Genomic DNA, 23,874 nt, shown 5'->3' with positions numbered 1-23,874 from the left:
AAACATGAGAAATAGCTAAATTCGTCCTAACTTTCGATAATTTAGCTTGAATGATCTGTCACTTTTCTGATTCTAAATGTTTTATTATCACATTTCAGTCTTGCTGCAAAAGTTGATGTAGCATTTCAAGTCAAGTACACATCTTCATGCACCTATGATCCGAGATTGGCCTTTTTAATGATAGACAACAACGAAAAAGAATTAATTCCAACACTTAACAAGAACCAAACACATGTATTAGTAGAACCAGGTAAGCATTTAGCTGTACTTTTACATCCATGGTGCGATTTTCATAAAGTCGAATTTGAAGTCAATGAAAATGGACTTGTTCAAGCAAGTTCTGACGGAGTAACTTATAAGAAATACCCAATTCCAATTAGACATCCAAAGTTAGCTTCCGCTAGTGATCCACTCACCAAAGCCCAAGATTTCAGCAATTTTATGTATTTAATCATACCAGCATTCATCATCCTTAAGAAATTCATTTGTCCAAAGAATTTAGGCGAGAAAATGAAAGCTTTCGCTGAAAAACAGAAAGCAGAAATGGAAAGACTTCAAAAAGAGCAAGCTCAGCTGCAACAGCAGGCCAAAAACAAGAAGAACAACTAAATACAAATCTATTTCTTTATATTTTTATTGTCAAACTCAAAATATATATAAATAAAATTTATAATTATAATAATAAATAAACCATTTCTAAATCAAGTTTTATAAAAATATTTTAAGAATTTGAAGTAAAATAAACACAAAAATTAACAATTTATTTGAAAACATTTGCCTCGCTTGGTTTTGTAACAGCAGGGGACTGCATCGCGAATGGCCCACCAATACCGAATGGAGATGTTGGAGAGAAAAGATCGGGAATTGGTGTTCCAGTGGTGGCGAATAACGGATATGGGATTGTAGCTTCTCCAACTGGAGTTTGAGCAATTTGGGCTGGTATTGTAGGTGTTGGTTGGCCTATTTGTGAAGCCAATTGATTCTGTACTGGAATCTGAGGGGTAAGTTGTCCAAGAGTTTTACTCATCTGTTGCTGCTGCATTTGTATCTGTTGTAATTGTTGTATTGGTTGAGGCATCTGTGCTTGCAATGGTGTTCCGAGTTGCTTTGGAATTTGAGGCTGACTGATAAACTGTGGAATTTGAAGCATTGACTGAGCCTGCTGTGGAATTGGCATTGGCTGGAGGCCAGGCGGATATCCAGGATAATTAATCATCGGTGGCATCTGTAAATATTGATCTTGCTGACGAGCGCCGTTTTGAGTAACTTCGATGTTTAATCTGTTAGCGGTAGGGCCGGGAGGGATGGGGAGGGGCTGGAGAGCTGGTTTGTGGCGATTCTTTACTTTATGATTTTTCTTCGATGGCTCTCCAACAAGTATTTTTCTTCCGTTTGCATCCACCTTTATTCGCTTTGAAATGGATGAGTTCCAACGATTCTTGATTGAGTTGTCAGATCGATGGCGTAGATATTTTGCAATTGTAGACCATTTCGGTCCCAAAACTTGATAGTGCTCAAAAATTATGATATCTTCATCATTCGTCCATGATTCTTTGGAAAGGCTAGGATCAAGATGATTAAACCATCTCTCTCTGCACTGTTTTGGAGAACGTTGATGCAATATTTCTGCCAATCTAGGCGCTTGTGGACCGTTTTTATTAACATATTCTATGATCGCTGCATCCTCTTCTGGCTGAATGGTCCTTTGGTTAAAGCAGGATCAATACATTTTTCCCAACGGGAAGAAACCTGAGATGCTGTTCTATTGGGAATTTTAGAAGCAATCAAACTCCATTGCTTACCATGCTGAGCTACGAGTTTCCTTAATAAATTGTCTTCAGCATCATCCCATTTCCTACCCATTGAATTTTTTGACAAATTTTTTGGTGGGCTTTCAAAAAGTGGACTTCCTTGATACTATAATTCTCGCTACTTGATGTGCACATCATTTTTATCATAATTTTTTTCAGGTACAATTTTATATTTTGAAAACACGAACTTACTGGGAAATTGAATAATTTGAAAAGATTAGTAATCGAGGATTTAAATAAGCACAATGTAATGTTAAGCTTACAGTAGCTAACTTTATTCGATGGCGTATAATACATCGAATTTTTTATTATATGAGTTGCTGTCTATTTATGTAACGCACGCAACCTACTGTTCTAAACGTAACCGTATATAGTGAATAAAACGAACATGGTAGCTAAATAAATCTGCTGGGTAATGACTTAATAAACTGCTCAGAAAGATTCATTTTTTTGCATGAAATCTGTTACAGTTTGGGCAGACTTGTTTCCACGATATTTCTCATATCTATTGATGACAATTCATAACTGTTATATCAAACTTCCATTCAAGTCAGTATTTTCATTTGATAATTAATATATTATTTATTCTATTAAGATCCAAAGGTATTATAGTTTAAATTGACTTATTGTGTGCCGAGATATAATTCCATTTCAGAATTTTCAATTTATCTAATTCGAAAAAATATTAGAATCAATTCATTTTTAGAATATATATTATATTCTCAAAGCATCGATAATTTATTGCATTCCAAGTGGAGGAAAGAGATTTTTTTTGTTTGTATATCGATCAATTTCAGCTTATAAAAGCCGCAACCTAATAAGATTAGCCATGAAATTTAATAACAAGCAATCTGAGAAGCATAAATGCAATATTCGGGAGATTTTTTCTTTATTTTTATTCGTGTATTATGATAACATGAATCTGAGACTTTTTCATATAAAAATCAGTAAGGAAATAGATATGCAATGCTTGTTATTCTTACCAGCTTTCGAGAATATCAACGAAACAAGTAAAATTTTGAAAATGTAATGAGAATATTCGCGAAAAGTGACAAAATTATTTCAAAAATTTTATCAACGAATTAATGAAATTCTTTTTCTTCTCGTAGCGGAGTGGATGGAAAATTTCAAAAATTTGTCTGTAGATTTTTTTGGAAATTAAAAACGTAATCAACAGAAAATCTATGGAAGAGAAGAACACGCGCGGTATTTTGAAAGAGCACATGATTTTCCAGAAAACTCATACTACTAGTCTCGCAGATGTCAGAACTCTCAATATGTGGGGATTTGAACTTACAGATGTTTCAATTGTTGAGAAAATGCCCAACGTAGAGACTATTTCTCTTTCATTAAACCAGATCACAACATTAAAACCATTCGGAAATTGCTATAGTTTAAAGAATTTATATCTTAGACAAAACCAAATTTCAGATCTTTCTGAAATCAATTACTTAGCAAGACTTCCAAATCTCAGAGCTTTAATGCTTCGTGATAATCCGGTTTCGGAATTGCCAAATTATCGTCAATATGTCGCTAAAACACTTCCAAGATTAGAAAAACTCGATGATATTGATATTTCTTCATCAGATGCATCATACAATCCAGGACCTATGCTAAATATTCCACAGAACGCATTCCAACAACAACAGCAACCACCACAACAACAAAGAAATTTACAGATGAATCCACCAAATTCTGGCCGCAGAATCAACTCATCGCGCATGCATAATGAAGAAAGGCAAGAAACTTGGCAAGATCCGCAGATTCCTCCAAGAGAAATACATAATCATCATCAAAATCAGCCGCCACCTCGTCAAATGCAACCTAGAGCTATGATGGCTCCTGGATCTGCGGATGACGCGATGCTTGCAGCAGTTTTAGCTCTTATACCAGAATTATCTGATGATTCTATCCAAATCGTCCTTGATGCGATTAGAAACCGTCATACATAACTTATTTTGTGTTTATTGCATTTAATTAGTTAGAATATTACTTGTAAAGACTAAAATATTACTTGACTTTTTATTCTGGAGAATGAAAACTCAAATATAACCCAAACAATTGCTTTTTTGTCTGTTACTAATGCCATTTTACTTCACAAATGCCTGTGAACTCAGGAGAGTAATGAATGTTGAGGTAAAAAGTGACAAAATCGAATGGATTACTGAGTTGAATGAATCAAACCAATACATTGTTGCTAGGTAGTGCTTATAAGACTAGAAGGCCGGCCGCTCTTTCCAAGAAAGATAACTCAAATCGAGATTTCATTATAAAATCTTTAATTTACTGGGCAATCATTTGCACAATAATTCTTATTTACATATTATTCACGACTAATTCTGCAGGCGTCATTAAAACAGCATGGACAAGACCGATTTTTTCCAGATATCCAATTAAAACAATTAAATACGATTCAACAATCCATAACAGACTTATTATTTACTTCGAAACATCATCGAATATAGACACAGTTAAAAAACTCTTGCCAACATTCCTTTTTTCATCGAATTTTGGTAACATTACATTTTTACCTTCAGATTACAAATTAAATCATTACAAGAACAATATTTTTACTTCAGAATTCATAATACCAATTAATGGACCATGGTTCGTAAAATAATTATATGAATTTTATTGTTAGTCAATTTTTATATTCGAACAACGATCTCTCACTTACAAGCAAGAATTATACCACAATGTTTTGTTACGGCAAAGATTTTAATGACAGATATTGCCAAGTGAATAATTCTTGTTATGATAACAATAAATTCATGTTCTTTTCGAATTTACGTATCAGTTTAGTTCAGCAGATCCTTTATCCAGGTTCACGACCTATTCCACGTGATTATCCATGTTGTAGAAGAGTAATTCGATTTTTATATCAAAACAAAAGTTTCGATAGTTTTGAATATAAAAATAAATTTACAGAAAGATGCATCATTACATGCAGATGGTATGGCATGCAACACATTTGGCATTCTTTGTTTGACTTTACATTACCAATTTGGTGGTCGAAACAAATGTTTTGGGGACATAATGATGAAGACAGAGTTATGGTTATTGATGAGAACAAGAATACAGAAAAAGGATATCAGTTTATTGATATTCTGACCCATAAAAATGTAATTAACATAAAATTAGATGAAAAATACCATAACAAGACATGTTTTTCTAGTATAATATTAGGTGTTCCTAAAACAGAATTAGAAGTAACACCAAGTAAATGGCCAAATGGATATCAATTACCTTATGAATTTGCTGACATCGCATTTCACCAATTTAGAGAACATTCTATATCCACATATAATGTAAATAATTCTTTATGCGGGAAAACAACAAAACCAAGAGTTATTTTCATTAATCGCGATACAAATAAAAGATATATCATAAATAGTCAAGATTTGATCAACAAAATGAAAGAATGGGCCCCGGATGTTGATATTGACTACGTTGTATATACGAATCAAACAATTGATGAGCAAATCGCTCAGTTTTGCAACGCATCTTTAATAATTTCGATTCATGGCAGTGCTTTGTCTCATATGCTATGGATGAGAAGGAATAGATCAGCAATAATAGAAATATTCCCATATAATTATGACTGTAGAGACTGGTATGAACAAGTTGCGAAAGGAATGGGAATTAAATATTTTTTTTGGATCAATAAGATACCGGAGAATTCATTTCAAGGAAGATTGGATATGAAAAACTATGATAAATGCAAAGAAGAAGAAAATTCATGTCTGAAAGATAAATGTCATGAAATGTTAAGAGATCAGCCAACTATTGTTGACTTCAAATCATTCAAGCCAGTATTTGATAATGCTCTTCAATATATTCGAAGGTTTTATTAATTATATTTTTTGTTATTTGTTAAATATTAGATTTGATATTAATCACATTACTATCAATTTCACTTATTCCTTTCAGGGATTGTAAACCTTACTGCGATCATCTGTTTACAGAGATAAAGGGTGTCCAACAAAAATCTAACATTGATTTTGGCTTGAAACTCTGTGTGTGCGTAAGGGGGCCATTGGGAATTATATCGGTTATGAGAACTAAGGAAACGTAACTTAGGAAAATGAAATATAAAATCACTGAGGAAAAGATCGGAAAATTTTATGAATTTTTTATAAAATTAGAAATTTGGAATTAGAAAAATATTTATGTAAAATCTAAATCGTAGAATAGAAGAAATATTAGTAATAGAATATAAATGAAAAAATAAAAAAGCAAAAAATGTAAATGATGAGAGAAAATTGAAAGAAGATACACAAAATTAATTATAACGATTGAGACAGCATTATAACTTTCAAATTCGATTTTATTGTTACTATTTAATTAATTCGAAGGTACCTGAAATTTGATGACGTTCGAATCGAAATTTTGAATTTATTTCAATAAATATGCTTGTTTATGTTCGATTATTATATGTTGCAAAATTTAAAGAGTTATTCTTATCACATTCCCATAATTTGCAAAATGATCATTTCTGTATTTTATTCTATTATTCTAATCCATTCAACCAACCATACAAAACCATTAATGCATTATGCATATATGAATACCTGTTTCCATCCTATGAGTATCAAAATCAAATTCGTATCCCAAAATCCTAAGTTAGGATTTACTTCTTACTATCACCAACCAATTATCCTATTACACTATGTTCTTGTAATACTATTGGTTTCAAAAAACCAATGTTAAAAAATTAGTTCCAAAAATTTCTCGTTATAAATATTAATAAAACAATCCACTATTATTGTCATTTATTTTTTTCGGATTAGTTTGAAAATTTTGTAAATCAAAGATATATTCAATAATCAAAGACGTTCATTCAGATGCTTCATATGAATCAATGGCATATTATACTCCCCATATATCTCTCGTAGAAAGTTCTTACAGAACATTATATTCATCGAGAAAATGCTTAAATAGTGTCACCCAAAATTTTCATTTTTTTGTTGGACACCCTTTACAGAGATTTCCCTTTATGAAATAATCGTGTTAAAGTTATGAATGGTTAAATTCAACGTAATAAGTATGTAATAATAATTATTTGTTTTGCAACAAAAGTTCATGAAATCGCTTCTTTGACGATGGTCACTAAAATCTTTTCATAAAACATGGTGAACTATACCTCCGTCATCAATGTAGGTGTAGCATTCCTACTTATTATGGCGGCAGGTTTCATTGCCAAAAAGCTAAAAGTCACAAGATCAAGGCATATTGCCGCAGTAAATAAATATGTAATTCAATTAACCCTCAGAGCGCAAATGTGTCGAGCATTTGCGCTTAAAGACTTGTATTCTATGAGTTTTAAACCATTATTAGGCTGTGTTTGCATGAGTTTAACAACACAAATACTGTTAGCGATCTATGTAGCTGTTATTCCAGTACAAAATAAATTCGAAACGTTTATAGGTTTAGTTTTACCTGTTGTCTACTTAAATTACGTTATTATTGGCGTTCCATTATTCAATTCAATATGGGGAGAAGCCAATAATGCAATTACATCAGTTATTATTATGAGTAACGATATCGTTATCATTCCTATTTATCAAACTTGCGCATCATTATTCTCTGTACGCAAATCTAAAGAAGAAGCTGCCAAAAAAGCTGCAGAAAATCAAGTAGATGGCGAAGATGTTACAGAAGGAAAGAAATTTACGATTAAAGACTTTGGAAAAATTTTATTAAATGTCTTTAAGAGTCCAATTATTCAAGGCATTATTGTTGGCATGATCTACTCACTTTCTACATTGAAACTTCCTATATATCTTGATCGTTTCCTCTATACTATCCAAGCATCTTGTGTTGGATTGGCTCTTTTCTCTGCTGGAGGGTTTTTAGCCAAGACTTCTCTCATATCATGTACATGGCTGGAGTTCTTCACTGCTATTGGCTTCAGATTCATTGTTATGCCTTTCTTTTCTTGTGTTTACTCTTATGCAATTAAGTTAACAAACCAACAGATCAGACAATGCCTCTTAATGTGTCTTGTTACATCTTCTACAGCTGTTTATCCTATTGCTCAAGGTACAGGTATAAAAGTTGGTGTTGCATCAACAATGGTCCTTTGGTCAACAATCTTATTCGTTCCATTCATGATCTTATGGAATTTCGTACTTGATAAGATGAACTTGTTCAAGGAATAATTTAATATTTACATTAATTTTATTTTAATTTGTTTATAAAGTCTAAAATTCTACTCTATCTTTCACTAACCAGATATTATATTTAGAAAACAGCAATATTTATAAAAACATTAAAAAGATTTTTTACAAAATTGAAAAAATAAGAAATAGTCCTATTGACCTGAAACTATAATGGAAATTACAAGATAAATGCATTGCTTTGTAGCATCCAAAATGTTTCATTGTCGCATTAATATCATAAAGGTATCCGAAGAACTCGAATTGATTTATATCACCTCCCATATCCTGACATGTAGATTGAATAGAATAAAATTTAAAGCATTTAATTAAGCTTGTATTGTAATTAAATAAAAATTGCTTTGTAGTGCCTTTTTCCATACGAGGCTCATACTCTTGGCGTCCTCTGTAATCTATACCATTTGCACTAGCTTCGGCTGCAATCTTAACTGGACGGCAATCTTTGCTTGATGTGGTGATTTCAAAAGATTCGATTGAAAGATAATGGAAAGGGAAGCAAATTTTAAAATATCCATTATATGTGTTTGCAACCCAATACTCAGATGGATCGAAATTAAAATCAAAAGCTTTTTTGATTTCGAATGTACTATAATGGCTAGATTCCTCAAGAGAAATTGTCTGAAAGTAATCAAAGTCCATTAAAATGCAATTAGCATATAAAAGTTTTCGCAATTTTCAAAAAATGAATTTTGTTTAAGAGATACAACACTAATACTAATATACAAACAATTTATTCTAAGTTCATTTCACGAAGTTTCGAATATAATGAAAAGCTTTCAATTCGAATTTCCTCAGTCCTTTCACTGGATCTATCTTTATATTTATCATTAATTTCTTCTACTCTTGAATACAAGTCTGAGTCATTATATATTTCTTCTAATTCATCAATTCTATTCTCCTTCATTAAAGCATCAACTATATTACTAATTGAGCAGAGTGTATGCACTAAATTCTTTTTGGATCTGACTAAATCAAGACTCATCTTTAAATATTCCATCACATTATTTTCAATAAAATAATTAATAACTTCATCTGATGCGTAATAAAGTATTGTAGAAAAGCACTTTATAATGATCTTTTTTGCATTAAATGAAATTGAACTTTGCATTGCTTCAAATAATTTTGAAATTATTCCAGATTTAATAAGAAAATCATAGGAATCAGGGAGCACTGATATTTCTTTAATCATTTCTAGTAGATTGAAGAATAGATCTGAATCAGATATCTCTATTTCCAAGAAAAATCCAAAAAGATTATATTTTTCAAGTATTGGAAATAGTTGAGAGAAATTTAAAGCCTTTGATGCAATTAAATCTGTAATGAAATATATAATATTCTCTTGAAATGCATTAGTTTGGAAAATTTTCATAATTTCTTCAAAAAATTGGACTGAAAAAGAGCCAAAACGTCATCTGCAGTTTTGATAGCATAATGTCCAATTGCATCAAGAAACTGATTAAAATATTTTGGTGAAATTAAAGTTTTTTCTTCAAGAACTGGCAAAAATGGTTTGAATTGTGTGATTGCAAATCGTATAATGTTATTAAGCAGTTCAAATATGTATTCATCCTTTGAAGGATATATATCTAAATTATTTAATAGTTTTGATATAAAATTTTCGTTGCAAATGAGTTTAGAGACTCTGTTACCGCAGTAATGATTAATAAATTTGATTTCTGGATTACTAAATTTTTCGGATTTGCAAATTTCTTCAATACAGTTTAAACTTGAGATGATTTTGGCTCTTTGATACAGTTTTAGTAACTGATATGCATATTCTCCGTAACATGCTTCCTGTTGTAATAATAATAATAAATATTGTTGACTTGATTCAGTAAAAGCTGGAAGAATGTTTTTGTTTTTAGCCAACTTGATGACTTCAGCAAGTTCATCTTGATTTATCAATTCAATTGATGAATCAAGAAATTGAATTTCGGAAAACTCGTATTCTGATGATACATCCTCTTCATAATCATCAGAGTCATCAATTCTCTTTTGAATATTAAGAGGATTTTCATCATCAGAAGGCAATTTTGGTATCATATAAAAGTGACAAATATATCAAAAAGTGACAGAAAATGGATTATAGTGAAGAAGAAATCCACCAGAACATTAATAACAGGTTAAAACAAGCAATAGAATATTTCGTTCAAAATAATAAACCAAATGTTGCGATTTCTCGTTATCTTTTTATGCATTTAACTCAATTTCAAATAATTATTGATGAATTACTTAAAATTATCGAATCATTAAATGACGATTATAAAAGTCACAGTGCAATACTTAACATAAATGCAGATATCCTAAGCAGACTCTCAGCATCTTACCCTAATTTTATCGAAAGCTTCAAACCAGTTATCAAAGCATCTATTATTAAAATATCTAAATCGATGATACAGCCATCAATTGAAAAATGCAAGGAAGCTTTGCTTTTTACTCAAGAAAATCAATATTCCAACCAGAGTATTGCAATGAGCTTCTAAATGATATCACTCTTAATGCAACTAACAGCACAATTGATGTTTCTGCAGCTGGACAGACTTATCTTGAGTTAACAAATGAATTATTAAGAACCAAAAAGAAATTAACTGAATTACCAGATGACACCAAGAACCTTTCACTATTCCAACAATTTACACAACAAGAAATTGCAATTCATGAAAAATTTATTGAATTTCATTCCGAACAAAACATGATTATCACTTCTAGAATATCGGAAATTAATGACGAACTTGAAAAATACACAGAATCGAAGGAAGTTACAAAGAAAACATCATCCAAACTGAAAAGTATGTTCGATGATGACGATAGCAGTGATAGCAGTAGTGATTAGAATAAATGTTGTTATATAATAGTTATTTTCATGTTTTATTTCTTTTTTCTAATAAAAAAAATTACAACTCAAATTTTGATTTTTTCCTAGAGTATATTATTACAAATGTAAATTTCTTATGTTGGTAAAACGTAATTTGTATAATTGATATAGCTCCCTTTGATGTTACTTATACAAATCATTTCATCAATAAATTTTAACTATGCACATGAAAGCTGATGATAGAAAAACTATTTTATATGTCATTATGACGATTTATGTTTTTGATAAATAGTTTACAGAAGATTTTTTATCAATTAATTTCAAATCCAATTCATTAATGTTCTAAAATAAGATCAGTATTTCTAAACTAGATGATTTATGATAACATATCAAGATGAAAATAGATAAATTCAGAATAAGAAAATTTGGTAAGAAAAAACTTGAAATAAATAAACGATATAATATTTATAATATTTTTACCAACTGATATTCACACAATGCTTAAAGAAAAACAAATTCTTTTCATTTCTGATGCAAATACGATCTAATCGAAGCTCTGTCAAGGTTGAGCTGCTGCATAAGACTCATGTTGACGGAATAATCAACATGTAAAGGAGGAACAGCTGGAAATCCGTTTCTATATAAATCTTTCAAGAAATCAGAGCGATCAGGCTCTTCTTCCTCGTGGATTTCTTCTTCATCTTCCTCCTCGATATATTCTTCCTCGGGTTGGGAATCTTCTGAATCTGATATCTGTATATTCAATATTCTCCTTGGTGGGAAAACTGTTTCTTTCGAATTCTGTAAAGGATATTTGTTGTAATCTGGTGGCCTTGTTGGGCGCGTTGTTTCTGTAAATCTGGGTGAATTTGCTTGAATTTCTTCTGTTGTAAAGGAATCCTTAGGATCTCCGTTATGATGTAGGTACATGCAGTCCTGATTATTGCATTTTTGTCCAAAAAGGAAATTAGAGCAGTATTTTGAGGTACCTAATGATGCTTTAATTGGATGATTATTATAAGTGAAAGATTCTAAGCTATATATACATTCCAGTGCATCTTCTATTTTACAAAATGTAACAAAAGCGCTTACTGTAGGTCTTTGATATCCTTGTTGATGAACGCTAGAATTTACAACAATTTTCTTGATAGGTCCATACTGTCCAAAATACTCGTATTTTTCCAGAATTGATTCTTGCGCAATTTCAACTGGTATGCCGATTACATACACAAGATCGCGTTGAACAACACGATAATTTACAAGGTTGGCTCTCTCCGGTAAAGGAGCTCTGGGACGACCAGATCCTGGTCCGGAAAGGCCACCTTTCTTGTCTAAGTGTCCTTTTCCAAATCTTGACATTTCAAAATTTGTCAATTTTTAGAAGCAATTAGCAAAAATTTTCGAGTAGATATGCTTCCACTCTTTCTAATTCTCTGAGAACTTTTATTTGCAAGCTCGTCCACGAGAAAGATGTGATTTGATTCTTGAATATCACTAATAGAGTAAAATATCTCAGGGATTCGTGCCATATCCAATCTTATCTACTTATACCATGATAACTCTTGCAAAAATGAGGCGAGCAATTTGCTTTTGAAATCGGATAGAATCCGTTCATCTATATATGAAAGCTCTGCTATGCATTGACTTAGTAGATCAACTTCATATCTATAAAAGCTTTAAACGCTGAAACTGATTTTGAAATTCGATTATTATCATATTTTATTTGATAATTTTATTGGAAATAAATGATATGTAATAAATTGTTTGGTATTTGCGGACAATACCGTTAAATTCAGTCCATTGGATATCCAAAAGTGAACAGAAAAAAATGGCATCAAGTTCAGACTTCCAGGAAGAAGATTTCCATGAGGAACAAGAGGATGAGTCATCTCCTTACTTCTTTGGAACAGAACCAGGAAAGACTTACTCCGGAGATAAAATGGACCAGCTTGATAAATTATATCGCAGCGATTTCGACGAAGGCCACTTATTACTTCATCAAAATATGGTTCTCTCTCATAGATACCAAATCAAAACAATGATTGGTCGTGGAACATTTTGCTTAGTTTGGCTTGCTTATGATTATTTAAGATGTGAGAATGTTGCAATCAAAATATTAAAGAAAGCATTTGATTCAAATCAAGATGATTCACAATTCGAGGATGAATTAGTACTTAATTCATATCTTTCCGCAATTGATGATCCAACAAAGCATATTACGCTATTTCATGACGTTTTCTATTACGAGGATCACTGCTGCTTGGTATTTGAATTAGTTTCACAGAATATTTTAACGTTTATTAACTATTTCGATGACAATTACGTTCCAATTCCACTTAAACTCGTTAAAAAGATTGTATTGGACACTCTCAAAGGCTTGGACTTTATGCACAAGCATGGTACAATTCATACTGACTTAAAACCAGAAAATGTCTTCGCAGAAAGGCCAATTTTCCCATACGGACCGTTTTCTGAGGATGATAATAGAGAAGTATTTAATTGCCTCGAAGATGATGAGTCTACAATCAATTTCAAACTCGGAGATTTTGGAAATTCTTGTTTTGTCGATGAAATCATGAACGACTTAATTCAAACTCGTCAATACAGATCGCCTGAAGTACTTCTTGGTCTTCCTTACGATTGCTCCGCTGATATTTGGAGTTTAGGCTGTATGACTTTTGAATTAGCCACAAGACATCATTTATTCGACCCCGTTCTTCCAGATCCTGATGTAGAAGAGACATCTAAGAACAGAGACCTATTTGATGCTGTTCAACTCTCAATGATGGAATATGTTTTGGGAACAATACCAAGAGATTGGGCCAAAAACGGTAAATTCTATCCAGAACTCTATAACAGACATGGTGGACTCATTGCAACTTACAAGAAACAACTTCCTTGCTTATATAATTTACTTATTAAATATGGACTCACAGAACAAGATGCTGAGGAACTCACTGAGTTCCTTAAACCTCTCTTATTCATAATTCCTAAGAACAGACCATCAGCAGAAAAGATTTTGGAATCTCCTTGGTTATATTTTGTTTAATTTTCATAATAAAATGCTCTGTTGTTGTTTATCTATACCAAAATTTAGAATTGTGATAGTATTTTATTGTAGAAATCCTCGAGGATTTTGAGGTGTAATCTCATAATATTCTGGAATTGAAATATATTCATGATGTAAAATTAATATCTATCTTTATTAAGGAATACCTGCAGATGAACAAAAATATCAAAACTGAATATTCCTATATTTATCTATTGTTCAAATAAACTCATTAAAATCATAGTCTCTATTGACTATAGTTGCTTATAAATGATTTAATATTGCTAATGAAGCTAAATTCTTGAAAAATTATATGTTTTTTTTTTCATATATATTACTTTTTTTTTAAATCTTATCCATAAGGAATGATATGAAAAGCATTTTATGCTGATATTCTCAATGTAATAGTAAATTGAGTATTCAAATTTCATACACTCCAAGGTGGTTACGTTGGCTACGAGAAGGCAAAACATGTTTCCAAATTATTCACTGAGCAACTCGGTCTAACTGAAGAATTAGCATACAAAATATTAATTGAATACTTCAGAGGAAGGTATATCAGCTGTGATACTGCAATTGATCTTGCTGATTTAATAAATGATAAACTTGAACAAATGAAGAAAGATGCTCAATTGAGTGAAGAAGAGAGGGAGTTGAAGAAAAAGCGTGTTGAGAGCCTTGCAAAAGAAATTGAAGTCGAACTCTGTCGAACAATCAGAGGTAAATATGTTTCTGGCATCATTGCAAAATTGGTTGCCGAAATTTTTGGTAAGGCAATTAAAATTCCAAAAGAATTTGCCCATAAAATGATGATTGATTATACCTGGGGTAGATATTGCAGTGCTGATGCGGCATCTTTTTATGCAAGATTGATGGCCGAGCGAATCATCGAAAAATATCAAAATTATCCAGATCTACAAGAGAAGGCAGTTCCAAAACAAGAAAAGGTTGAAGAAGAACCTGTACCAGCGAGAAATGAAAATGAAGATAATCAAAAAACTGAAGAAAAGATTCCAGAAACAAACCAAGAAAAGTTAAACAAAGAAAAAGAAGAAAAACTTCAAGAGATGAAAGAATCAATGGAGCAAGCCGATAAAGATGGGTGCGCTGAAGTCAAAGAGCATTCAGAATCAATTTCATCATCAGAAGAGAAAAACAAAATAAATACTGTGATTGTGCAGTCCAGACTATTTTGACTGGTGAAATTATCGAACAACTGATGAAGACCCAAAACAGATTCTTTTTGCAATGATTATTATGTTAAACTTTCCGGTATTGTTCATTTTTTTTAACTGATAAATAATCCTAAATGAACATATTAATATCAAAACATCATAAAAATATATATAACCAAGAGAATAGACTCGATACTCTTATCCAATTAGATAAATCAGCAAAATTAATTGGGCCTATTAATTACAGGTAATCAACAAAATCTACTCAAACCGCTAAAATTAAAGCAATATATTTTAACTATAATTAAAGTGTAAATAAAACATCTTTTAAGTTTATTGTTTGTTAGCTTTCAAAGAACTTTAAGAAGGAAATAGGCAATACATAATAAAAGCTTGGTTTATGAATCATACATCAGAATGAATATGGAGAAGTAAGAATAAGATAAATGGATATTATAATTATTATAAACAGTTTTGCATAAAAGATCGAAATCACTAAGCGACTGAGGGAAATCACAATCAAAAGAATCATCAACTATTACAGTATCATTTTTTCCAAATGTAGTTGATGGATAACTGGATGTCACTTTAACTTTTATGTCACTTGGAGTCAAATGATCATTCACTTTAACCCTAAAGAAAATATCATTAGTTATTGAAGATTTTCCACAATAATGAACTTCTTTGAGGGAATCCAAACCTTTAAATGCGCTTTCATTAATCACAGAAACAGAAGCAGGTAATCTAATATATTCAAGGAAGAATGTATAACTCATTGCATACTTTCCCAGAGATTCAAGACGATCCCCTCCAAATGAAATCTCTTTCAAACTATATAAATCATATAAACTGTATGTTTCACATTTTTTCAAACGGCTATGTTCTTCAAATATTATGCTACTGACATTGTAGCATCTGTAGATCGCATATTGGCGAAGATAAGCAATATTATAACCAATAACAAAATTTGTAATATTATTACAGTGCACAAACGAACATTGCCCAATTTCAGTAACTCTCCATAATTTATTATCATAGACAACAAAATTTGGAATAGTAATCGATCCATTGTATGAGTTATTAACAGCATTTGAAATGGTGTCATTAAAAACTCCGGTTCCGACACGAACTTCTCTTTGAAGCACATCTATAATAGAATATGTAATATTACCAGTTTCAAATACATCGTTTATTTTCATCTAATCTGTGCTTTTTACCATGAAATTTTTTCGGCCATTCAAAAAAAAAAAATCGAAATTGTAGTTCCCATTGATTCCATCAGATAAGATCATTAATGAATTAATAAGTGTATATGAAGAAAAATTACTTTTATCAAGAATTTTCAAAAAATGTTGAGAGTAATACTTCAAAAATTGATTGTAATTAATGCTTTACAGACTACACCCAAAATGTTCTAATCATTTTGAAATTAGTAAAAAAAAAATAAAATAATTAAAAAAGAGTTTCCATCTTGCTCCCAACATTCCAATAAGAATTCTTCTAGTGTATGTTTATTATTTAGTGAGTAATCCTATTAAGCTGAAATATCTCCATCATTCTCAAAACAATTTTTAATTATTGCGCAATAATTCTTCAATGGCCTCTTGGTTTCATATGAAGATAACATTATTGATAATACCAAAAGAAAATGGATTGATGAAATACCCTCAATTTTTGACTTTTGCAACTTTTTCATGACACCCTACCCAAGTATCTAAAATACCATTTATCGCCTGAAAAGCACCCTTAATTTATGCCAATTGACAAAATAAAGATATGTTTAGAATGCTGATATGATGGAGAATCATGCTGCATCATTATTGGCCAGCAATATATAATATTTAAGAAATCTACGAGATTATCTGATTTCATGAAACTCAATGTATACTAAGTTTCAGACTTTGAAATTTTAACATGTTGATATGGGTACATAGGGTTTATGATTCCAGTCATTTATTTAAAAAATTACAAAAATGAATTAATATGATGTGAGTAACAATGGTAATAAACGCTTAATTACTAATATATTATTTCTTGGTAGGAATGAAATGTTTTGGTGACATTTATAGAAGTTAAGCTGAGAATCAAAAATGCAAAAATTATTTTAAATATTACAAGCATTATTTGATGTCATTGAGTTTAGAGTCGTGTAGATATATGAGTACAATATGTTATTGATGTATATATGCAATAATTGTGAAAATGAAATGTGAATCTCAAGATGAGTTGCATGTTACTGCGCTATAATTTGAATTCAATACGTACATAACATTACTAAATGTATTTTAAGATAATACAAAAAATTAAGCTTGCAAAAAGATATCGAAATGTAATTTTCATTAGATTCAAAGTTCTGAATAGATTTTGATTTTAACTATTGATGAGTTTGTCAAACCTCTATAATAATAGAATGTAGAACTAATTAAATATAATTAATAAAAAAATACAAATTTAAGTGATATTATAAGAGATATATGTGATGTTACCAATATGATATGATATTGGAGAACTGATAGAATTGTGATGTGAGACTAAATATGATTTTATTATGAATAGGAGAATAATATTAGAAGAATTTCTTGAATTTAATGTATCTGAATATGTAATTTGGCATATATTCTATATATATATTGGTAGGTTAACTAGAAATAAGAAGATGAAAGATTGTTAATGAATAATATGAGATTAAGCGAAAATATATTGTTCTAATAGATGAGTGTTGAGATCCAATATATATGAAGAGGGATATGTGAGAGGAAATATGTATATTTAATAAAATAAGCGATGAGAGAAAAAATAACAAAGATTTATATGAAATTTTGAGTATTGAAAAAGCTCGATTAGTGATTTTATGTCTGTTAAAGGAATAGATATTCTAGGAGAAAGATAAATTGAATTAAAGAAGAATAAAAAAAGTTGATTAAGATTGATAAAAATATTGAATTGTATGACAATGGAAAGAAGGAATAAATTGGTGTTGGTATGACGGTATCATTTCGGGAGACATTGCCTCTGCATGTCTCCCAGAATGAGACAATCTTCTGCAATCAGAATGTGATTGCAAAACTTTGACCGACAAGAGTGTATTGTGCACTCCTGTCGGTCGCAGTGTCTCATTCTGGGAGACATTGCCTCTGCATGTCTCCCAGAATGGAACAATGTTCCGCATTGATAACTTGAACGCGGAAGTTTGACCGACAAGAGTGTATTGTGCACTCCTGTCGGTCGCAGTGTCTCATTCTGGGAGACATTGCCTCTGCATGTCTCCCAGAATGGAACAATGTTCCGCATTGATAACTTGAACGCGGAAGTTTGACCGACAAGAGTGTATTGTGCACTCCTGTCGGTCGCAGTGTCTCATTCTGGGAGACATTGCCTCTGCATGTCTCCCAGAATGGAACAATGTTCCGCATTGATAACTTGAACGCGGAAGTTTGACCGACAAGAGTGTATTGTGCACTCCTGTCGGTCGCAGTGTCTCATTCTGGGAGACATTGCCTCTGCATGTCTCCCAGAATGGAACAATGTTCCGCATTGATAACTTGAACGCGGAAGTTTGACCGACAAGAGTGCATTATCCAATCTTTTTTGTCATATACCTCAACCCACAAAGACAAAACCTTACATAAAATAGGTAAGCTTTGGTTTTCACTTAATAATGTTTATTTTTAATTTTTTGTTCTTTATATAACTTTTTCTTCTACTAAACTATTTTACAGACTCTACTGAGCTATCCTCACATATATACCTGTGACAATAACACATATATACTCCCTTCATATTCTGATCTCATGACATATTACAGCACAAACTATAATTATACAACATACCTCATAAAGTCTGATTTTACCCCTATCTAAGCGTTCAAAACCTATTTTCCCCGCGTAATCTGATTCTTCTGGCTCTGCTGATTCGATTTCTGCTGTCAGATCGTGAAAATATGCATCACACAATGAGATAAACACAAAATACACAACTTAATATTTTCCTTAAAATTGTCAATTCCTCGATCTTGACATATTTATTATTTCCTCCGTTTTCCCTCACAAATATATTTAATTTTCTGAATAAGACGTATAATAAAATGAATATCTTAAAAACTAAAATACAAAATTAATGTTGGGTAATGACTAGATATAGTATGCACTTTTGAATTCATACATTTTTTGAAAAAATTGTATTTTCAAAAAAAGATGTTGTTCAGTATGAACTTGAAGAGAAATTTTAAGGAAAATAGGTTTTGAACGCTTAGATAGGGGTAAAATCAGACTTTATGAGGTATGTTGTATAATTATAGTTTGTGCTGTAATATGTCATGAGATCAGAATATGAAGGGAGTATATATGTGTTATTGTCACAGGTATATATGTGAGGATAGCTCAGTAGAGTCTGTAAAATAGTTTAGTAGAAGAAAAAGTTATATAAAGAACAAAAAATTAAAAATAAACATTATTAAGTGAAAACCAAAGTTTACCTATTTTATGTAAGGTTTTGTCTTTGTGGGTTGAGGTATATGACAAAAAAGATTGGATAATGCACTCTTGTCGGTCAAACTTCCGCGTTCAAGTTATCAATGCGGAACATTGTTCCATTCTGGGAGACATGCAGAGGCAATGTCTCCCAGAATGAGACACTGCGACCGACAGGAGTGCACAATACACTCTTGTCGGTCAAACTTCCGCGTTCAAGTTATCAATGCGGAACATTGTTCCATTCTGGGAGACATGCAGAGGCAATGTCTCCCAGAATGAGACACTGCGACCGACAGGAGTGCACAATACACTCTTGTCGGTCAAACTTCCGCGTTCAAGTTATCAATGCGGAACAGTGTCTCATTCGAGGAGCCCTCGAAAAGAACCTCACATCGACTCTCTCTTTCCGGCATCTTTACCGCATAGAAAACTGCTCGTTCGCAACTTTGTGTGCAATCTAAGAGATGATTGCGGTAAAGATGCCGGGAAGATTGACGCTGCAGCAGAGAATCACTACGGCTCTCTTTTACCGGCATCTTTACCGCATAGAAAGCTGCTCGTTCGCAACTTTGTGTGCAATCTAAGAGATGATTGCGGTAAAGATGCCGGGAAGATTGATGCTGCAGCCCCAGGCCGCACTCAGATTTCATCCCGCTACACAATTGTTCATCCAACAACTGTCATAGAGGTTGAAATTTTCGACCAGAAGTGAAACATATCATTTTTAAGACTGCGGCGCGCAAGCAAGTTTGAACCTTTCAAGGGTGATCAGTCCTTTACTCATTTCAAGACCTCTTGTTGCCTGATAAAACGATACTTCCTTCCTTGTGGGCCATTGAAAACCGCCCAAACCGTCACAACTTGCTTCCTAAATTTTATTTGCGGAGTAATTATCATGCATATTTTATCGGATAATAATATCAAAGCTAAATTTCATATTATTTTTTAAAGATATGCATTTTCTGTCTAAATTTATTTTTTCTGTTTCCAATTCACGGAATAATATTCTTACAAGCATATACATAGCTAATATATATCATTTTAATAATAAAACCAAAATGATGTATTCTTCATATAGTTATTTAAAATTCGTTAACTAGAATTGTATTCAGAACGAGGCAAAGTTAGGAGATACATAAAAACCAATAACTTGATAAATGATACCTTTTTTCCTGATATATCTATATGTGTTAATGTCAAACACGATTTGGAAAAATTAATTCTTTAAATCGGCTTAAGAATAAGACCAACATCAAAAGCATGGCTAATAAATTAATAAATCAATGTTTAATTACCGATTCATGCATTTTTTTCAAAATTTCAAATTTTTGTTTCTCCAAAATATTAATTGTTTCCACTAGATTAACAAATAAACAATAAATTGGATTAATGTAATGCCCAGTCATTCATTTTAAATTTTAGATTTAAAACAATATTTTTCTCCATATTATTATAACATGAATCGCTATGATATAAGAAATATATTTTCAATATTGAAATTGAAAAATTCTAAAATTTTTGAAATTCAATTTGAGTGTGATGATCGATAACATATATTTTTAATTAAAATCTTGTGTCGCTATCATATAAATATACTATTTCTAAATTAAAAATAGAAAAAAAAGTACTATTTAATGATGAAATTGCAAATAATATCAATATATATATTCATGCTGATATATTTTGGGAGCAGATTGGCAATCACATAAATAGGATTGTATTAGTTTGTCATGGATATAAAACAAATTTTCGAGCTAATTGAGCGAATTTAAATCACAAACACTTATATTTTCTATTACAAGGTATATTTGTAATATACAACCAGTAAATAGCTTTCTCTAACTTTTACCAGCTTAGATGATAGCAAATTAGATACGAATTTCATGACCCCTCATCAAATTCCACTAAAACATATACAAATAAAAGTACTAAGTGGGTATCATCTAACCCTAGAATTATAGCTCCTAGGACTCATCCTAGATGGTAGTTCTGGAAAAACACCTGGTTTTTGGAGTTGCAAAAGTTAAAAATTGAGGGTAATTGCTCAAACTGTCTAAGTAAAAATAGAAAATAAAATATGGATACAAATTTAATGAGGAGTCTAAAACTATCATGCTAATTCTTTATCTTTTTCAGAATGAAAAACACGAATGAAATTTGATTTCAATTGGTGGTTAAAAAATAAATGAAAAAGCAACAGCCATATTAATTATATATGTTTTAATAATTTTTTGGACTTTTGACATATTCATCTGGCAAACAGGTCAAAAATCTGCCTGTCAGATTTGCCATAAAGCATCTTCTTTTTCGATGAAAATGACTATGTTATCAAATATTAAATTTTATATCTGAAGTTCACAAAATCTGATTTGAGGGGAATTTATTTTTTCACAAATTTAAATCATTAATTATAATGCTTGGACTTCTTGCTTATCGCATGATGTACGACAAGATACGCCATGAATGGTATCCTGTCTTTGACATGAAGAAACAATACAGAGGTTTAAACTCAGTTGAAGAATCATATGATGACGACAACTGGGGTATCGATTTCGATTACGAAGGACCATTCAAGATCCACATCCACTATCACAACGCTGACGAAGAATCTTACGATGATGATAACTGGGGCTTTGGAATCACATACGACTCACCATGGGGTAAGTTCCGCTTTGGATATCGCAGCAACGAAGAAGAAGCTTATGATGATGACAACTGGGGTATTGATTTCGACTATGATGGCAAATTTGGACATTTCCATATCCACTATCACAACGCTGACGAAGAAGAAGCTTATGATGATGACAACTGGGGTATTGATTTCGACTATGATGGCAGATTTGGACATTTCCATATCCACTATCACAACGCTGACGAAGAAGAGAATAATCTCTTCCCCATTTTCCCACGCATTACAGATTTCAGACCAATTGGAGGCGGTGAATACTGGAAACGCCAAAGAGAAATGTTAAGACAACGCATGGAAGAAATTGAACGTCAAAAAAAGGCAGCATCAAAGAATGGCCTAAACCTCAAGCCTTTCCTTCGCCCAACTAAACGCCCTTTGGTCTTTGGTGGTGGAGAAAACTATCTTGCTCAAATGGAAGCAGTAAGACGCCAAAGAATGGCTCATTCAAAGAATGCCATATATCTTCCTATTTCTGGTCCCATGAAATTCTGGACAGATTATAAAGGTGGCGACAAACTTATTTTGCAACCGGATGGATCATGGGTTCCAAAATAACTTCAGCATACAAGAAAAATTAAGGTTGACGAAGAATCTTACGAAGTAAACTTTAAATATCTTTTTTGAAGGTATAGTCTATTTAGTTTTTTATTTCTCTTTTTTAGAAGGCGTCATAAAGTGAAGAGTTCAACCTTAAGAGTTTACTTACGCTTCAATAGCAAAGTCTTCAAATATGTGTTTAAGATTAATTTTCACGACCGTTGTCAAAAATTTGAATTAATGTCAGATGGGCTTAAGAATATCCTTAATGATTTTGAAAATTATTTTAGATTTTACAATTTACTATATTGTAAAGAAATAAAGAGGGAAAATATAATAAATGAAACATATATTTATGAAGCAAACATAAAAAAAAGATTAATTATTAAACAAAACATCCATTCTTTGTATAGACATGATTAAAGAAGCAAAAACTTCCGCTTCATCGGAATTCTCGAAGTTAACAATTGTTGGATCAGTACCTTCGTATTTAACAATAACTTTTGCTCCTTCGTTTCTGACGAATGCAATTTTTCTTCCTTTCACACATTGTACAATATAAAACTGTTCATATCTGACAGTAAACAAAACAATTCTTCTTGGAACGACTAATATCCTTACGTTGCCGATTTGATTGAAAGGAGACACAGCAATTATCGTGTCTGCTCTTCCATCAATGCAAAGTTGCTTATAGATCTTGCTGATAATGATTTCATCACCTGTTCTCAAGAAAACTTTGGGAAGTTTGATTTTATTAATATCTACCTTGTAAATCATAGAATCATCCAAAGCTCTTGCGGCACTTCCTATCAATCCTGCTCCTGCATCCAAAACACCACTGACTGGTTTGGCAACAGCACCTGCTAAACCATTTGCCAATCCTTTCAATCCGCCGAGAAAACCTCCTCTTTTTGCACCTTCCAACGGTTTTTCGACAATTCCTTTAATTCCATGTTTAAAACCATGTGCCAATGATTTCAAGCCACCAATAACAGCTTCTTCAGGTGTCATTGCTATTCCTTCGCTCTTCCTTGTATCTCCACCAATCATTCCTACATAAGAAGAAACGGATTTCACGAATCCTTCTCCAGATCTCAAAACAGAAGCAACGGAAGGATCATCGGAAATTCCGACGGCATTAAACAAA

The 23,874-nt window shown here is 31.8% G+C and overlaps 10 protein-coding genes across 10 annotated transcripts; 7 read left to right on the top strand and 3 right to left on the bottom strand.

The window, feature by feature from the left end:
• Positions 1-15: 15 nt before the first annotated feature.
• TVAGG3_0286710 (uncharacterized protein) lies at positions 16-1,852 on the top strand (the record flags this gene model as incomplete). The annotated part of the gene is made up of 1 exon (XM_001298480.2): positions 178-609. One exon carries the CDS (start codon positions 178-180, stop codon positions 607-609), a length of 432 nt encoding a protein of 143 aa, XP_001298481.1.
• A 1,134-nt stretch (positions 1,853-2,986) lies between these two features.
• Positions 2,987-5,702, top strand: TVAGG3_0286700 (DNA damage response, detection of DNA damage; the record flags this gene model as incomplete). Its single annotated transcript, XM_051229017.1, has 1 exon — positions 3,293-3,763. One exon carries the CDS (start codon positions 3,293-3,295, stop codon positions 3,761-3,763), a length of 471 nt encoding a protein of 156 aa, XP_051098747.1.
• A 1,243-nt stretch (positions 5,703-6,945) lies between these two features.
• Positions 6,946-8,046, top strand: TVAGG3_0286690 (intracellular auxin transport; the record flags this gene model as incomplete). The annotated part of the gene is made up of 1 exon (XM_001282380.1): positions 7,808-7,972. One exon carries the CDS (start codon positions 7,808-7,810, stop codon positions 7,970-7,972), a length of 165 nt encoding a protein of 54 aa, XP_001282381.1.
• A 49-nt stretch (positions 8,047-8,095) lies between these two features.
• On the bottom strand, positions 8,096-8,629 carry TVAGG3_0286680 (uncharacterized protein; the record flags this gene model as incomplete). Its single annotated transcript, XM_001282381.1, has 1 exon — positions 8,096-8,629. One exon carries the CDS (start codon positions 8,627-8,629, stop codon positions 8,096-8,098), a length of 534 nt encoding a protein of 177 aa, XP_001282382.1.
• A 2,648-nt stretch (positions 8,630-11,277) lies between these two features.
• On the bottom strand, positions 11,278-12,168 carry TVAGG3_0286670 (nuclear-transcribed mRNA catabolic process, deadenylation-dependent decay; the record flags this gene model as incomplete). Its single annotated transcript, XM_051229016.1, has 1 exon — positions 11,328-12,164. The coding sequence occupies one exon, from the start codon at positions 12,162-12,164 to the stop codon at positions 11,328-11,330; it is 837 nt and encodes a 278-aa protein (XP_051098746.1).
• A 446-nt stretch (positions 12,169-12,614) lies between these two features.
• Positions 12,615-14,062, top strand: TVAGG3_0286660 (spliceosomal complex assembly; the record flags this gene model as incomplete). Its single annotated transcript, XM_001299243.2, has 1 exon — positions 12,634-13,854. The coding sequence occupies one exon, from the start codon at positions 12,634-12,636 to the stop codon at positions 13,852-13,854; it is 1,221 nt and encodes a 406-aa protein (XP_001299244.2).
• Positions 14,063-14,468: 406 nt separating this feature from the next.
• TVAGG3_0286650 (uncharacterized protein) lies at positions 14,469-15,050 on the top strand (the record flags this gene model as incomplete). Its single annotated transcript, XM_051229015.1, has 1 exon — positions 14,469-15,050. One exon carries the CDS (start codon positions 14,469-14,471, stop codon positions 15,048-15,050), a length of 582 nt encoding a protein of 193 aa, XP_051098745.1.
• A 377-nt stretch (positions 15,051-15,427) lies between these two features.
• Positions 15,428-16,228, bottom strand: TVAGG3_0286640 (ribonuclease inhibitor domain-containing protein; the record flags this gene model as incomplete). The annotated part of the gene is made up of 1 exon (XM_001292682.1): positions 15,428-16,228. The coding sequence occupies one exon, from the start codon at positions 16,226-16,228 to the stop codon at positions 15,428-15,430; it is 801 nt and encodes a 266-aa protein (XP_001292683.1).
• A 3,496-nt stretch (positions 16,229-19,724) lies between these two features.
• On the top strand, positions 19,725-20,325 carry TVAGG3_0286630 (uncharacterized protein; the record flags this gene model as incomplete). Its single annotated transcript, XM_051229014.1, has 1 exon — positions 19,725-20,213. The coding sequence occupies one exon, from the start codon at positions 19,725-19,727 to the stop codon at positions 20,211-20,213; it is 489 nt and encodes a 162-aa protein (XP_051098744.1).
• Positions 20,326-21,882: 1,557 nt separating this feature from the next.
• TVAGG3_0286620 (porin domain-containing protein) lies at positions 21,883-22,943 on the top strand (the record flags this gene model as incomplete). The annotated part of the gene is made up of 1 exon (XM_001287164.1): positions 21,915-22,745. The coding sequence occupies one exon, from the start codon at positions 21,915-21,917 to the stop codon at positions 22,743-22,745; it is 831 nt and encodes a 276-aa protein (XP_001287165.1).
• Positions 22,944-23,874: the final 931 nt, after the last annotated feature.

Source organism: Trichomonas vaginalis, chromosome V (assembly GCF_026262505.1).
Source record: "Trichomonas vaginalis G3 chromosome V, whole genome shotgun sequence".
Classification (NCBI taxonomy): Eukaryota; Parabasalia; order Trichomonadida; family Trichomonadidae; genus Trichomonas; species Trichomonas vaginalis.
The sequence above is the reverse complement of the archived record's forward strand: the minus strand, read 5'-3'. Positions and strand labels throughout refer to the sequence as shown.